Source organism: Cyanistes caeruleus, chromosome 10 (assembly GCF_971803275.1).
Source record: "Cyanistes caeruleus chromosome 10, bCyaCae1.hap1.1, whole genome shotgun sequence".
Classification (NCBI taxonomy): Eukaryota; Metazoa; Chordata; class Aves; order Passeriformes; family Paridae; genus Cyanistes; species Cyanistes caeruleus.
This window is the reverse complement of record NC_141710.1, coordinates 4,318,580-4,336,137: the sequence shown is the minus strand read 5'-3', so window position 1 is coordinate 4,336,137 and position 17,558 is coordinate 4,318,580. Positions and strand designations below refer to the sequence as shown.

At 46.5% G+C, this 17,558-nt stretch overlaps 1 protein-coding gene across 5 annotated transcripts in view; it reads right to left on the bottom strand.

Annotated features, from left to right (window-relative positions):
- Positions 1-7,242: 7,242 nt before the first annotated feature.
- Positions 7,243-17,558, bottom strand: part of PAK2 (p21 (RAC1) activated kinase 2) — a 44,395-nt gene continuing 34,079 nt past the window's right edge. For 3 of the 5 annotated variants that reach the window (XM_086843211.1, XM_086843214.1, XM_086843213.1), the window contains 6 exons: positions 17,274-17,386; positions 16,992-17,109; positions 15,013-15,112; positions 12,328-12,524; positions 11,685-11,822; positions 7,243-10,783 (listed from right to left, as the gene is read on the bottom strand). In XM_086843211.1, coding sequence (XP_086699337.1) covers positions 10,697-10,783; positions 11,685-11,822; positions 12,328-12,524; positions 15,013-15,112; positions 16,992-17,109; positions 17,274-17,386 — 753 coding nt within the window. In that variant the 3' untranslated portion in view covers positions 7,243-10,696. The remainder of the gene's footprint in view (positions 10,784-11,684; positions 11,823-12,327; positions 12,525-15,012; positions 15,113-16,991; positions 17,110-17,273; positions 17,387-17,558) is intronic. The other 2 variants (XR_015274218.1, XR_015274219.1) reach the window with 1 other exon arrangement.

The following is a 17,558-nucleotide window of genomic DNA, read 5'->3' as shown; positions in this document are numbered from 1 at the left end:
CTAAGAGCCCAGATGGTGTCCAGTGCACGTCACAGATGTGGCTGAGATTTGCACGGCTTGGACCAGAGATGTACTCCCGTTACCTGGCAACACTGCAATGGAGGGAAGGTGAGGACAGGGTGGGTGTCCTGGCCAATAAACTAAGAATCTACGAGGACACTGTCACTGCCCCGTTTCGCACCCATGTCTCATCTGTGGAAACAAGGCTGGCTGAGCAAGTCCGGAGCTTGATTGAAGAGGGCCATCAGAAACTAAAAAAGGAACTTAAGGAAGAAATTTACCACGTCTCCCCAGAACCAACAAGAGTCTCTGCTATTAGGAGTAGGCATTCCCCAGCCAGGGAGAAAGGATACACTCCACGAGGTAACCTCTGGTTTTTTCTCCAGGAGCATGGAGAAGACATGAGGAAGTGGGATGGAAAACCCACCTCCTCCTTAGCAGCCCGGGTACGTGAACTAAAAAGAGGGACAACTACCACAAGGAGCTCATCTAGAGCCAGCGCCGCTCCGGTCTCTCGTGGCCAGAACATCAGAAGGTATAGAAATGATGATATGAGTGATCCTCTTGAAGGGACATCAAGAGCATATTCACCGGAGGAGAGCAACGTGCACCATGACCAGGATTAGAGGGTCCCTGCCTCTAGCCAGGTAGAGGAGAGGGACAACCGGATCTATTGGACAGTGTGGATCCGATGGCCTGGCACATCTGACCCACAAAGATATACGGCTTTGGTTGATACCGGCGCTCAATGCACTCTAATGCCATCAAGGTATGTGGGAGCGGAACCCATTTCTATTTCTGGGGTGACAGGGGGATCCCAGGAGCTCACAGTACTGGAAGCTGAAGTGAGTTTAACTGGGAATGAGTGGCAGAAACACCCCATCGTGACTGGTCCAGAGGCCCCATGCATCCTCGGCATAGATTACCTCAGGAACGGGTACTTCAAAGACCCAAAAGGTTATCGCTGGGCTTTTGGGATAGCTGCTCTAGAGACAGAAGGCATCAGACAACTGAGTACCTTGCCTGGTCTCTCAGACAACCCTTCTGCTGTGGGACTACTGAGAGTTGAAGAACAACAGGTACCAATTGCCAGAGCAACAGTGCACCGTCGGCAATACCGCACCGACAGAGACTCTGTGGTCCCCATCCATACGATGATTCGTGAGCTGGAGAGCCAAGGGGTGGTCAGCAAGGCTCGTTCACCCTTTAACAGCCCCATATGGCCAGTGCGTAAGTCCAGTGGAGAATGGAGACTGACGGTGGATTACCGTGGACTGAATGAAGTCACGCCACCACTGAGTGCAGCCGTACCAGACATGCTGGAGCTTCAGTATGAGCTGGAATCCAAGGCAGCAAAGTGGTACGCGACCATTGATATTGCAAATGCGTTTTTCTCCATTCCTCTGGCAGCAGAGTGCAGGCCTCAGTTTGCCTTCACCTGGAGGGGTGTGCAGTATACCTGGAACCGATTGCCCCAGGGGTGGAAGCACAGTCCTACTATCTGCCATGGACTGATCCAGACTGTGCTAGAAAAGGGTGAGGCTCCAGAACACCTGCAGTACATTGATGACATCATTGTGTGGGGGAACACGGCAGCAGAAGTATTTGAGAAGGGACAGAAGATCATCCAGATTCTCCTGAAGGCTGGTTTTGCCATCAAGAGGAGCAAAGTCAAGGGACCTGCCCGGGAGATCCAGTTCCTGGGGGTAAAGTGGCAAGATGGACGGCGTCAGATTCCCACTGAAGTCATCAATAAGATCACTGCGATGTCTCCACCGACCAACAAGAAGGAAACACAAGCTTTCCTAGGTGCCATAGGCTTTTGGAGAATGCACATTCCTGAATATAGCCAGATTGTGAGCCCTCTCTACCTGGTTACCCGCAAGAAGAACAATTTCCATTGGGGCCCTGAACAGCAACAAGCTTTCGCCCAGATCAAGCAGGAAATCGCTCATGCGGTAGCCCTTGGTCCAGTCAGAACGGGGCCAGAAGTGAAAAACGTGCTCTACTCTGCAGCCGGGAACAATGGTCTGTCCTGGAGCCTTTGACAGGAGGTGCCTGGTGAGACTCGGGGTCGACCACTGGGATTCTGGAGCCGAAGCTACAGAGGATCCGAGGCCAACTACACCCCAACAGAGAAGGAAATTTTAGCCGCCTATGAAGGAGTCCAAGCTGCCTCAGAGGTCATTGGTACTGAAGCGCAGCTGCTTCTGGCACCCCGACTGCCGGTGCTGGGGTGGATGTTCAAGGGAAAGATTCCTTCCACGCATCATGCCACCGATGCTACTTGGAGCAAATGGATTGCCCTCATTACACAGCGTGCCCGTATTGGAAACCTGAACCGCCCTGGGATTCTGGAAATTATAACAAACTGGCCTGAAGGTGAGACTTTTGGATTATCTTCTGAAGAAGAGGAGCAAGTGACACGTGCTGAGGAAGCCCCACCATATAATGAGCTACCGGAGAGTGAAAGACGATATGCCCTCTTCACCGATGGTTCCTGCCGAATTGTAAGCACTAACCGGAAATGGAAAGCTGCTGTATGGAGCCCCACACGACGAGTTGCACAAGCTACCGAGGGAGAGGGTGGATCGAGTCAGGTCGCAGAACTTAAAGCTGTCCAGCTGGCTTTAGATATTGCTGAAAGAGAGAAGTGGCCGAGGCTCTATCTCTACACTGACTCCTGGATGGTAGCTAATGCTCTGTGGGGATGGCTGGATCGCTGGAGAAAAGCCAACTGGCAGCGCAGAGGGAAACCCATCTGGGCCGCTGAGATTTGGCAGGACATCGCCGCTCGGGTGGAGAAGCTGATCGTGAAGGTTCGACACGTGGATGCTCATGTACCCAAAAGTCGGGCTAATGAAGAGCACCGTAACAATGAGCAGGTGGATCGAGCTGCCAAGGTGAAAATATCACAGGTGGATCTGGACTGGCAGCACAAGGGAGAATTATTTTTAGCTCGTTGGGCCCATGATGCCTCTGGTCATCAGGGACGAGATGCAACGTACCGATGGGCTCGTGAGCGAGGGGTGGACCTTACTATGGACAGCATCTCACAGGTTATCCACAACTGCGAGACCTGCGCTGCAATCAAACAGGCCAAGCGGGTGAAGCCTCTGTGGTACGGTGGAAGATGGTCCAAGTACAGGTATGGGGAAGCCTGGCAAATTGACTACATCACCCTTCCCCAAACCCGCCAAGGCAAGCGCTACGTGTTGACCATGGTGGAAGCAACCACTGGATGGCTGGAGACATACCCTGTGCCTCATGCTACTGCCCGGAACACCATCTTGGGCCTGGAAAAGCAAGTCCTTTGGAGACATGGCACCCCTGAGAGAATCGAGTCAGACAACGGGACGCATTTCAAGAACAGCCTCGTAAGTACTTGGGCCAGAGAACATGGAATTGAATGGATCTATCATATCCCTTATCATGCACCAGCTGCTGGGAAAGTTGAACGGTGCAATGGACTACTCAAGACTACCCTAAAAGCACTTGGTGGAGGAACCTTCAAAAATTGGGAAGTGAACTTAGCAAAGGCCACCTGGATGGTTAACACCAGAGGATCCATCAATCGAGCTGGTCCTGCCCAGTCTGAACCCTTGCACACGGTGGATGGAGATAAAGTCCCTGTGGTACACATGAGAGGTATGTTAGGAAAGACTGTTTGGATTAATCCCACCTCAGGCAAGAGCAAACCTATCCGTGGGATTGTCTTCGCTCAAGGACCTGGTTGCACTTGGTGGGTAATGCGGAAAGATGGGGAAACCCGATGTGTGCCACAAGGAGACCTCATTTTAAGTGAGAACTGTGTGTAAGGTTCCATTGTATATATATATATATATATGTGTGTGTGTGTGTGTGGAGTTTAAGGAAGGTACTGATTTGGAATTATGTAGATGGTAATAGAATAAGGGGTGGATTATATCCTGGGTTGCAGTATATTCTATCACCATCCTCATGTACTGTTGAAACCAGGTGAGGCAGTGCTCCCTGCCTCCCCCCCCCCCCCGGGCTACCTTCTGTTAATGGGCCCATCAATGCCCTGCCCCATGACTCATAGATAACTTCCCCCTGTATTGTCCCCTGTTAATGGGCCCACCACTGCCTTGCTGCATGACTCAGAGATAACTTCCTGCTGGACTGTTTTCTGTTAATGGCTCATCAAGGCCTTATCTCATGACTCACCATCCCATTGTGAGATGCTCCTCCCCGAGGGAGGAGCCAAGCATTCCATACTGGATATAAGCTGAGAATTCGAACACCACAGCAGCCCTTACCTACGGGACTTCCAGAGGACAGGAGCTACTGCTGGACTTTCAGCTGAAGACCAGACCCCCTTTCTTCCAGAGGATCACGCTTCAACAAGACCACCTCATCTGGACGACTACCATCACCCTAACAGGGTTCCAGGCTGTATTCTGACTCTGTCAGTGTTTTTGATATTATTGCATTTATTCTTTTTATCATTTTCCTATTAAATTATAATTCTGACTTGCGATCTCTCACTGGTTTGATTTCAAACTAGTACACCCTCATATTATTTCCACCCTCAAAGAGGCAACAGCTACAGAAAAAAAAGAAAAAAAAATAGTTTTAAGGTTATTTAAGGGAAGTTTCACTGGGCAGGGGGTGGATTAGAACTTTCCAGGAGCAGCCACACGTTCCCAGCTGCTGTGACAAGGCAGCAGGAACCTGAGGCAGGCTTCCCTCCATGGTCAGGCAGGGAAAAAGGCTCCAGGGGATCCAAGAGTTAATTGTGCTTTGTGAAAAATCCCAAATCCTTAGAGTAAGCATTCACTGAGAGCTAAAAATAACAAAGATGGGTCATCCTTGGCTCTAGAAACCTCAAGGAATCCCAGAAGACCTCTGTCCTGAGGAAGGTGTGGGCATGTCTCCCCTCCAGACCATTCCGAGGGGCTGCCCTGAGTCCCAGCAGTGATCCACAGCTGCACCAAGCTGGATTCACTGTCCAGGAGCCCTGCAGGAAACACCAGGACGTGGAGCCTGTGCACAGAGATGTGTCTGTGCCTTGACACAGCCTGTCTGCTCCTCCCTCCTCTGCACAGACTCAACACAGCTCCAAAGCACAAGTCTGGGTTAAGTGCCTGAAAGAGAATGAGCAACTCCTAACTTCCCACTGGGAAAATCTCACTAAAAAAAAAACCCAAACCAGATCCCTACAGGCTGTTTCAACACTCAGGACAATGGGGATTTGAAATCTTGATGGATTTGACTTGATGATCTTAAAGGTCTTTTCCAACTTGCCTGATTCTGTGATTTTAAGTGATGATGTGCTGGAGGACATTCCCACTGCAGACACCAGCTGGGAAAAGCATGATGAGCTGTGTCAGTGCTGCCCTGCTCCTTCCTAACATGCTGCAGGCAGAGAAGTCACAGAAAGTCATCCTTCTCACTTGGTGGCATTCCCCTCCTTCAAGGAAAATAAATCCTTCCTTAGGCTGCATTCAAAGCAGGGAAAACAGCTCTCAGAAGATCCTGCTTCCACCACACATCTGGAGAGCAATAACCAGAGCTTGGCTGAGCTCAGCAAACTTTCATGCTGCTTTCTCACATGACTGAGGATGGCTGTTTTTATTAAAAATAATCTTGAGAGCAAAATGCAAGTTACATTAAAAAAGGGTGGGGGAAATGCAGCTGTACAAATCCCTGAGAGCAGGGATCTATGGACAGCACTGTGCTCCAGCACTGGAGCCATGGGAACTGCACTGAAACCCAACAATGCTCTTCAGGCCCCACAGTGAAAATGAGGATTCTCACTTTTCCCCCACCCTGGTTTTAACCAGCATGCTCCTGGTGCAGTCCAAACAGTTGTGCTCGGCTTTGTAGTAAAACAGCAGCCCCAAAAGGGAGAAATTACTGCCCCCAAATTTACTGCCTTCAAGAACTAGGTTTTAAATACCCAATCTTGAATAAGATGACCTCAAAAAATGGGGCTGCTCTTGGGTTTAGTCTCAGGCAGGCACGTGCAAGGGATGAGCAAGTTCACACAAGACTCAGGAGGATTTACCAAGGACTTGCAACTCGCAGCTATGAAGGCAAAATCAGCCAAAGACCTGCTCTCCTGTGAGTATCAAAATCCTGAGAGTCCTGAGTTCCACTAGGCACCTTCTTCTCCTGTCCACTTTTCCCCCAGAAATTAAATGCCAAATCACTTAAATGGTAGAGAACACCAGTTTAAACACACAAAGACAGAAAGACAAAGATACTACAACAAATTGACAACCCTGAACAGGCTGTGAGCAAAACAGCATTCTCATGTCTGGGTGAAGCTGGAGATGAGTGGTTTCTTCATTTCCCTTTGTCAGTGTAAGGCAGAGCTCGTGTGACATGCAGGGAAGGGGAAGAGCCCATTTCCCAGTGACACACAGCAAACACAGGACATGCCAAGTCCTCGCCATTCACAGCTGAGGCAGGAACTTTGCCCACAGCCAACTGACCCGGACTCAACCCCAAAGCAAATCCCTCCTTGTCCTTGGCTGGGCTGGCAGGCCAACACCCCACAGCCTTTTTGTAGGTCCAGTGGAAAACAAAAGTGTCTCTCTGCAGCCTTGGAGGCCAAGAGGCACCAGGGATCTCATCCCAAGTGCTCCAAGAGCTGTCGGCACCCGGTGCCATCGCTCCCGTGGTCCGATGCAGCAAAGGCAGCAGACAGCAGGACAGCTCAATGCCCATGGATCCTGTGGCACATTTACAGGCAGGATACTGAATGGCAGCCATGGTGCAACAAAGCTGAGCTGCTGGGAACAGCTCCTCCATCATCACCACATGGCCAGAGGTTACTGGGCCCATCAGTCCCACCCCAGCACTGGTGAATGGAGAGGGGAAGAAGAGGATGGGCCAGGCTGGTGTTTGCTTTGTTCCCTTCACATGGAGGGCGAGGGATCTCTTCCACAGTGGGTGAAAAGGGTGTTTGGGAGCTGCTCTCCTCCCATCAGCTATCCAGAGCTTTTCTGGGAGGCACAGACAGTGGATGTCAGCAAGGAAAGCTTGTGGTGATCCCAAGGCTGGTACTGACAACAATGAATAATAAAATTTTTAAAAGAAACAGGCTGGTATAACATAAAATTATATCCACTGTCATTAAAGCATTCATAAGAAGCTTAGTTCCAAATACATTCTGTTAATCTCAGTAAAACACCGACACATGAACTCTTTCAGATACTCTTGTCTTCAAAGGTATAAACTCATGACAGGGAAAAGGGGGGAAAAAACCCCAAAGGTTTTTTAAAAGTTTATTTCTAGCCCTGAAAGAACAGTTATTAAACAAAGTCAACAAATACAGTAGTTAATATTGCAGTAACAATTAAATAACATAATGGGATTAAATTACACAAAAGGCAACATTAACATCTGAAGACAGTTAAAAAAATAAAAAGAAAGCTTGCACCTACTTCCATTCCCATCAACAGCATAAGGAACAGAGGGAAAAACAGACCAGAGAGATTGATTGACTCAATTCCAGCTGGAGAGACCCATAATCACGTTTTTGCTCCCTCCCCAGCCCCTCTGACAACAGGACCCATCTGCTGTAGCCAAACTTTTGCACCTCCCTGCACAGAGAGCCAGGGAATCTCATTAACAATTAGTCTCATTAACACCTAAGGCAGGGCAAAGTGCTCACTTCCATGGTTGCTTTTAATAAGAACTCTGGTTTGTTCTATGATAACAACATCCTAGGAATGTCACACTGCCTGCACACTCACACCTCAGCCACAAGCTGCCCAACTGGCATTTCCCAGGGATCACATGCACTGCTGATCCCCACTCGGGATCTTGGGGGGACACCCGAGAGGGATGCACAGGAATCCCCACATCTGGATGCAGTTTGTCCCTTCCCATCATCTCCAGCAGCCCCAGTGCCACAGCAGAGCTGACAGCCCTGCACCCACTCAAGGGCTCTGCTCTGCTCCCACCAGGGAGAACCCACGCCTTGGAGCTTCTCACCTTGCAGACACCCTCAGAAAAGCGATGCCCGACCCCCCCAGACACAAAAGCACAGCCCAAAAATCTTCTCCTGGCTCTCCTCTCCTGCCAGCCCCACTTCTGATCCCCATGGAAACCTCACCACAGAGCAGCTGCTTCGTGGGGCCAGGGGGATGCTGGCATTTCCCAGCCTCGGAGCTGAACACCGTCCCAGGTCACACACACAATTTGGGAACTTGGGACTGGGCCAAGTTTTGTGCATTAGGATAGCTGAATCTTTGGAAATCGTCTCCTAAGCAAGGCTAAATTGGACAAATTTTGCAATATATGTTTTAAACCGTTCTCATTCACCAATAAAAGTGAACTAATAAGTTAAAATTACTTATGATTTCTTGTTTTCTATTTTAAAAAAGCTAAATTTATCTAGATTGTGCCATTAAAAAAAAAAATAAACAACAAAACAAAAAGATGAAAGAAAGAAAAGCTCCCAGTTTAACTCTGGCACAAGGAGTTTCACCAAGTCCATTGCCAGCAATGGACAAAGAGGGAAGCACTGGTACAACAGGTTTTTTCCTCAGCCAAGCCTCCTCAGTGCTCCATTTGACCCAGGAGCTGGGACACACTCAAACCAGGGTGGTTACAGTGTCCATGGCTCATAATAAACTTTTTTTCCAGACAAATGCACTTGGATTTCCTTACCTGGCATGAGACACTTCCTTGAATTTAAAATTTAAAGCCGTAACTGTTCTCAGACTTACAGCTAGAACGATTTATCTTAAGATAATTAACCCAACACAGATTTTAACTACCACACAGGAGCAGAACACAAGCTGAAACTGCCCAACAAGGCACCCTGCTGGCTCCACACGACCCCCAGGAGCTGTGAGACCCCAGCCCTGCTCCCCTCCACCATCCCCCCAAACAGCCCCTGCTGTCCTGCCCAGCCACTCTCACCTGGAAGTTTGTTTTGTCACACCTTGGCTACCAGTCCCCAAAAATGTCATTCTCTCTATATAGATACTGAAATTCTCTGAAAATTACTTCTATCCCCTGCCAGCAAAGCTTGGAAAAGTGTGCAAAAAATTTTTATTCAGGGTCCTCTGTCCACACCCAACCACAGCTCTGTCTGTCCCAGGCCCTGCCCCACTGGGAATGCAATACAATCCCACTGAAGTCATGGTTGTTCTTCCACAGACTCATTTGGCACATTGGTACTACTTGGCTCCTCCTAAAACACTTGGGGAGGCTGAAATGCAAAGACTGTAGCATTAGAAGGAGCACAGGCTCTGCTTAATTCACCCCTGGCAACACTCCAAGAACTCAACTGCTCAGGTTGCTGCTGTCCTTCAGGAGGAGGCACTTTTTGTTGTGTTGAAGGGTTGACTGCAGCCATCCTGGCCAGCCCAACGTCCTTGGTGACAAGGATCAGAGTGACACCAGCCAGTCCAACAGGCCCCACGATGGTCTGACAGCACTGCTTCCCCTCTGCTTCATCTCACAACTCTGGCATCTCCAGGCCTTCATCATTATCTGTTCAGGTCATGTTTCCAAAATCCTGTATCGTCAGTGTCCTCAGATCTGGTTATTTGTTCTTCTGGTTTCATTAGTACAAATGGAGCACATACAGAACTGGAAAAAAAATAGCTCTAATACTTTAAACTCTGACAACTCCATAGGTTGATGCATTATTTGCTTGGTGGGGGAAGGAGGGGGGAAATTACAACATATACAAAAATGTATTTGATACAAAGAAGGGAAATGTAAAATAAAAAAAGTCAAAGGCACCAGCGTAACTTCCAAAGCCCAAGTCAGAGCACAGATACATGTTTGTGACCACCCACTGCACCAAGCACCTTGTCCCTCAAGCTTCTGGCCAGCAAGTCTAACAGGGGAAAAAAGAGCAGACAGGAAGACAGCTGGAATTTTTTTTTTCTTGCCCTGACTAGAACTGATCATTTGATCATAAATAAAGTATCTGACCCCAACCTACACATCCATAACCCACATCCAAAGACTTGACCGATCATTAGGGTTCTACAAAGAGGCCACATTTTTGATTAAAAAAATGTCCACAGAGCACAGGCATGAGAAACAGCTGAATACTTCTCTTCCCCCTCTCTCTCTCTCTCCTTATTCATCTTAAAAAGTGAAAACCTTCTCCATACATTATGATTCCTTAAGTAACCAAGTTGTTGATTCTACAGTGCAGCGACAGCTAATCCGGAAAAGAAATGAGGGGCAAGATGTACCTTCACATTCGCCACACCTGCCGTCAATCTGGTCATTGGGAGCTTCCCACAGGGATTGCAGGTAGAGGGGAGGAAGAGGAGAGGCAAAGAGATCAGCAGGTAAAATTAGTACTGCTCTCTGAAAGCTTGAATCTGTCATTCAAGTATTGAAAGTACCCAGAGGGTACAACAGGAGCTGTTACAGCGAAGTCATTAAAACCCCTTAAAGCCCCAGGCACAGCAAGTGGTATTTCTGGGCTGTCTGGGAAACAAAAATCAGAATTAAAAAAACCCACAAAGGCCAGTAATTCAGTTCCTTCTGGACCCCGGACAGGGATCTCTAGAGTCGCCACAATGTATTTTGGGTGTCTTCTGGATGAGAGTTTCTTCCCTTTTACAGACGTTTCCCACCCCCACAAAAATCCCTTCCCTCCCCCCTCCCCGAAGTGTAACAATTTCATATATTATAAAGATTTGTAAAATACAAACAAACAAAAAAGGAAGAAGGCTGTGGCAGGATGTTAGCGGTTACTCTTCATTGCTTCTTTGGCTGCCAGGATCAGTGGCGTCAAGCTGGACAGAGGTTTGGCCAGTTTCAAGAAGGGATGCTGCCAGGAAGACAGAAACATGAGGAATCAGTCAAAGACAAGCTTTTTGAATATTTGATTTCCAGCAGGATTCATGTTTCCATGGAGCTGGGCAGCAATGACCCTGCATTTTAACTGCTGACTTGTTTCATGTGTTTGTCCTCATGGTTGCAAGGACAAGACGATCCCAAGCTGGCTGGGATCACACTGCCTTGCCCAGTGCAGCTTCTCCTGGAATACCTCACTGTTTCTGGAAAAGGTGACTACTGAAGCTGCAATTGCAATAAGCAAAACAAAGATCTAAACAAGAAATAATGAGAGGAAGATAGTGTAGAGGCTTTCCCAGTAAAGCCAGCTACTTATCTGCCTCAGAGTAATGGCATCAGTGATTCTCTCACTCCTTCAACACAGTGCTGCCCACAAGCAGATCTCATTTAACAAACCAGCTTTTTTTTTCAGTGCACAGAAAGTATTTAAACTCAAAACTAAAAGGAGAAATGGTGGCACGATGGCAAGGACACTGCTCCAGTGCTCAGCTCACAGGGCAGAACCCTGTGGGGAGAAAGGAAACTTTTCTTTTCAAGGCGTGAACACTGATGTCAGACCAGCAGATTATTTTATTAGGAGTTCTGAGGAGGACATTTGCAAGTGGAAGTATGAAAAGCAATGCAAATGCTATCAATGGCCACCTCCTGGAGGGAGTTCCTAAACTGCTGGATGCTTTGGCAGTGGCAGGGTGAAATCACAGATTCTGATGGATTAATTTTGGAGTATATTATAAATCTTTCCGACCAACTGCTCCCACTACAGTTCCCAGGAGAAAACACAAAAAAAGGAAGGGTGCCAGTCTGGTGTGGCTCATCACAGGCTGACCTGACTCTGCCTTCTGGACCTCCCACTGTGAGAAGAAGCAGAGTCTCACCTGTAGCAATTCTTTGGCTGATCCTCTTTTCTCCACATCCATCTCCAAACATCGGTTCAAGAAATCCCGGAATATTGGGGACAGTTTCTCGGGGTTCTGGAGTTCTGGTGTGCCATTAGTTGCTATCAAATATAAAGCCTGTAAAATGCAGAATAAGGTATAACCAAAACCAAGCTTTAAAAGATGCCAAACTGACCTGCCTCGTGGCAGCCTACTTCTCGACTTCAGAGATTAGAACTGTAAAAATGCCACATGTGTAAGCACTCATAACCTATTCTTGCTAGTAGCAAAGTAACATTCAAAATCTTTTGGCAATAGATACTGACCTTAGCAAAGAAAATCTCATGTTTTGACACAGCAGCACTTTCCATAACATCACAGATTTATTTTCCCTAAACTATCACAGATGCCCGAGGTCAAAATCTTGTGTTTTATTTACGGGCAGGCAAATCTAAATACAATCACAACGTCCCAGACTGATTTAGGTTGAAAGGTACCTTAAAGGCCCAACTTGATGGGACACCTTCAACTAGACCAGGTTGCTCCAAGCCCCATTTCATTTTCTTTTTAAAGCAGATGCAATTAATGAACAATTACTGACAGTGGTAAACACCCCAGTTCCAGCAACGCCAGGGCTTCTTACCCTCAGGGGGTTCTCGTTGAGGTACGGGGGCTCTCCTTCCACCATCTCAATAGCCATGATGCCCAGGGACCAGATGTCCACTTTGGGGCCGTAGGCTTTCCGTGTGACCACCTCGGGAGCCATCCAGTACGGAGTTCCCACCATGGTGCTGCGCTTGCTCTGCTCAGGGGTGATCTGAGCACAGAACCCAAAGTCAGCTGCAGGACAACACAAGTTTAAGAGGTTAAACTGGTGTACACCAAGAAGTGGCTTTCCTAGAAGCCTTCTTACTGCTAAACATACATTTCATTGAGAGGGGTTTTTGGGGGCAGTTTCTTCTTTCCTCCCCCACTACATTCTCCATATTAAAAAAGCCAACGTGCAATGAAAATACAAAACCTGAAGGTGCTTTTAAGCAGGGCAGAATTCCATGGAGTGAAGACAAGGCTTTTGTCTTCTGGAAACAAGAATTACCCTGTAGAAGAATGGTGTTTTACCCAGTCCTTCCTTCAGGAGTTCTAGAACGGTAACAGCCAAAATAAGCAATCAGGCAGAACACAGGTGGAGAGTGTTCTGCATGTGGTGTGTTACACAGCCTGAATTAGAAGAAATCCATCCACAATCCATGGCTTTCTGCCCTGCTAAACAGACTGTACTTGTGCAGCTACTGAGGTCAACATTTCACAGCACTTTGGCCATCTATACAGGTACTACAGCCGACAGACACGGAAACAAGGCTCCAGGGAAGTGCAGTGCTACCTCACTCAGCAGCAGGAACCTGGACAAACAAACCTTTCCACAAGGTAACTACCAAAGAGAACAACCACACTCAAGAAAACGAGAAAAGTCACCTATTCCTATAGCCTTCAGGTGCAGCAGCAATGCATGTCCCATCATGTTACTTTATCCAGCTGCAGCACTCCCACTTCCCAGGCATGTAAAGCATCAATAAGAACACAGTTAAGGCAGCAGACAGATATTACTTTAGCATTGACACTAAGTTAGAGAAAGAGAGAGAGAGAGAGAGGGAGAGAAGAGAGAGAGAAATTTAAATTCCAGGGTGATTTTGGAAGTGTTATGCCAAGCAGTGCTAAGAGAAGAGCCAAGTCATGGAAATGCCAAGTTATACCAAGACCATTTAACACAGAACTACCCCACCTTGACAGTCAAAATGCTGCCTTAAAAAAAAAACAAAACAAAAAAACAAACCAAACTAAAACCAAACTTATAGGAGTCACCAAGTTCCTCCTGCACTTTTTGGCCTTATCAAGGTGTCACAGTCACCTCCCAGCACAGCCCATTTCCATGACAGCTCAGGAAAGCAGCTGCAGTGTGTTTTCCTGACCTCCAGCCAGGCCTCCAGCACCAGCCACCAGCACAGAGGAAGAAAACAGGCAGGAATCCAGTTTCACCCACCAGCAGCATGTGTAGCTGCAGTGGTGACACCTGCCCTGTCACCAGATTCCCTCAGAGAAGGGGAAGAGTTCAAAAAGAAGGTGCAGCTTCTCCCACCCTAAACTTTTGCTAAAGCAGTATAATCACACAGCCCCAGAAGAGCTTGTTCAGCACTGCTTACACCACCTCCCCTTCATACAGGGAATTTCTGCAGCTGACTCCTGTCTTCTCCTGTGTCTCCTTCCTCCTCATCCTCCCCCGATCTGCTGGGGTGATGATTTTGACTCAGCTGCTAACTCTGTCCTTTGGCCATTTTGCTTTGACATCTCTTTTGCAATTTTGATCCTTCTCCAGCTAACTCTTCTCAGCCACATCCTCTGCTGTAACTGTCCACTTCTCTTCAGCCTCTGAGTCCACAGTTTGTGCACAGACACATCACATCCATAAAAAAAACCTCCCTGCAAGCAAGCAGTACATCCAACAATGCTGGTATGCAAATCAGGTTGCTCATAATCTTTCTTCACACTCCATCTTACAAATAAAATGAGACTGCAAGCCATCTAGAATAGGAATATTACTAAGACACATTTTCATGGCACTTCAAATTCCTACTAAAAACACTTTTTGCTTCACACCTTTTTGCCTTATCTCTTTGATTGTTGTATGTGCTTTGTCCATTCCTACATACAAGAAAGGCAGATAATGCACCTCTTTCTCAACAGCCATGACAGCTACCAGTGCTTTCACATCATTTTTATTTACACACACATGTACAAGCCCATGCATGCATAACCATTACCTGAAAAGCAAGTAGTTTGGTTTGTCATGATTATATCAATAAAAGTGTTACACTTCCAGTCCAAGAAAAGGTACAGGATAAGACTAGACTGCAATCCATGACCAATAATGCCCAATTTTTTTGTTAATGGCCTTTTAATGAAGCAGATGCATTAATATCAAGTCCCAGAATCCTAACAAAGCCACTGCAGTTTGCTGCAACTCTGCTCTTGCAACCGTTCTCATTTTGCTTCACTGTCTGTGCCAGTTACTTCCTATTTACCAACGTATTCACGGGGCCACAGGTTTGCTTCAACATCCTTCTGGGCCACATGTTCACAGCCCCAATCTGAGGGTCCCCAGAGTATCAGCACCTGCTGTCTGATACATATTTTATACCAGGATTGATTTCTATTATTCACAGTCAATAGAAAGCACCACAAATTTCCCTGCCAATTCTCCTTCCACCGATTTACGAGCCAGAGATTGCTGGAAAGGGGGAAACAGAAAATGAAACAATTGTCTGCTACTCACTTAATTTAACTGATCCATCCATTCCTAACAGCACATTGTCACTCTTTATGTCCCTGTGGATGACCTGGTTGGCATGAAGGAACTCCAGAGCTTGCAAGCACTGGATAGGAGAGAAAAAAAGAACATTCAGCATCCAGAAACAGAAGTGCTGTACATGAACACAAATTCAAAGCCATGTTCATACCCTCAGCCAGCTCTGAGAGCAAGAAAAGAAGAGTATTATTGAAAATAACCAGCAGAGGAAGCTCTTGGGCTAAAAAAATACACTCTGGATTTCAGGAGGTCAAAAATCATTTCACCATGGAGCTTCCCTATCTTAACAAATGCATCCTTTAAACTCCTCATCACCCAAGATGTGGTCAGAAATCCCTGATGTTAATTTTGGTACATCCCACAGATTCTGCAGTGGAACCATAAAGGATTAAATGAGAACTTTTTCAGGCTGAGGTATCACCAAGAGGAACTGGTGAGGCTTCATGCGCAACATCCACACAACTTCTACAGTGAAGGCTGTAAAACATCTTCATTCTGAAAGGCACCAATACTGGTTTGCATTGTTTTCAGATGAAAACCTTTCACACTAAGTTTCTGCCCAGAACCATAATGAAATTTACTTTTTTTTATTTGAGAAAAAAAGGCAAAAGAACAAAAGCCAGACTTTTCTCTTTCCATCTAAGCAGAACATTTGCCATTTGCAGCTTGGCACAGATGTCCCCACTGAGTTTTGTTTTTTTTAATCTTGGTTTGCTTTAGAAAAAATTTACAAAACTAAATGTATCTAAACACTGGGCAGCATAGTTTTGATGAAGTACAATAAGTTCAGTATTTGATTTCTTCCTCAGAAAAGCTCATTACTGTCACAGTAAATAGTTACTCTTTTGGTGCTCTGCTTCCAGCTCTGGTTTCTCTGGAAACCATTCCCTGTCCATACAAGTTACCATGCAAGTTTGCTTTCCCTCCCCTCCCTTGGGGTGAGTCACAAAAACACTCATCATTCTGATGGAGTCAGATGGGCTTTTCAAAAGCCTCATTTCTCCTGCACAGCAGATAACACAATTCTCCTTCTGCCCTGATAAAATCAAGCCTGAGCTGGATGCTGGCACTTCCTCAGGGCAGAAACCACTGATAAGCTGTGATATCAGCTGCTTTTAACACTTTCATTTGAAATCTACTGCAGCCTCGAAGTTATTGCAGCTACAGCCTTCTGGAACATTATTTTCCTGAGAAATCCATAAAGAAAGCTTAACAGGCACAGAACTACAGATGCCACACACTATGGGAACAACTAAAGTGGGACAGGGACAGTCTGCATTCAGTTCATCTTTATTTTAGTATATGTTTCTTAACATGCTCCTGTTTCAGCAGATCCACTTCCAAACTGTGAGCAAACACCATTCCCCTTCTTCCTCCTGGAAAACACTTCAAAGCTTTCAAGACTTTTTATTTTTATTGTTTCTCCTTTCTACATTATGAATTAATGTAGATGAATACATGAATATGTAGATTTTTTTTTTTTCTTAGTGTCTCTGAATGTTCTTTAGTCCAGGTTAAAAAAGTGACAGAAGTTCCTTTCAGCTTCTAAACTTCTCTATTGCTCCCCCCTGAACTTTATCCATATTATTCTGGTAATAATAGTCCACATTATTTATATCTTTCTGTTAACACTGTCAGCAGGACGAGGAACCCCAGGTACCAAACCCACAGACTTTGTTTGGTGATGGAACAAACATTCTCAAACACCCACCTCAAAAACCACTGCAGCTATTTCGTGTTACAACTTGCAAAGCCCCAGTTTCCTGACTTAACCTAATTTTGTTATTTTCTGCAATTTTAATATTGATTTCTGCTCATGGTACCATTCATTCTTTATTCAATGGCTTCAGCAGCAATTGTGGCAATTAGTGCTAACTTGGGCATGCCATAAAAATTAGGGATACAGGGAGCACCTTCCTTCCTCAGCCCAGCCCCTCCTCACTCACCTCTCTGCAGACAGCAGCGATCTGTGCTTCATCCATACACGTCTCTGTCACCACATCTGTTAGAGAGCCTCCAGCCAGATACTCCATCACCACAAACAATTCATCCCCTACGAGGTAACTGCAAGGAGAAAACCAAAAGCATGTCCTTCTGCCAGCAGGGTGACAGTCTACAGACAGCCTCATCTGCTTCCAAGACCCTTAGGTAGAGGAAGAGCGGGTCTGTGTGAGGGGTAACCTCCTGAAACCCTTGGGATGAGGAATCAGCCAGCTGGCTGCATTTACCTGTCCAGGAAGTTGACTATGTTGGGGTTCTTCAGCTCCTTCATAACCAAGATCTCATTAATTATCAGCTCCTTCTTGGGCTGTTTCTGCAAATTGATCTGTTTAATAGCCACCTGAATAGGGCAAAATAAAACAGCAATCTCAAACCTCAGTCCCCAAACCTTTCAGTCACTCTTAACACAGTGAAAAGGCAGAAGGAATCCTGTAACAGGATGAAAGGAGTTTAGGACAGGTTGTGGTTGGCAAGTTGTTTATTTATCAGCATACAACTTAAAAGAATCCAGC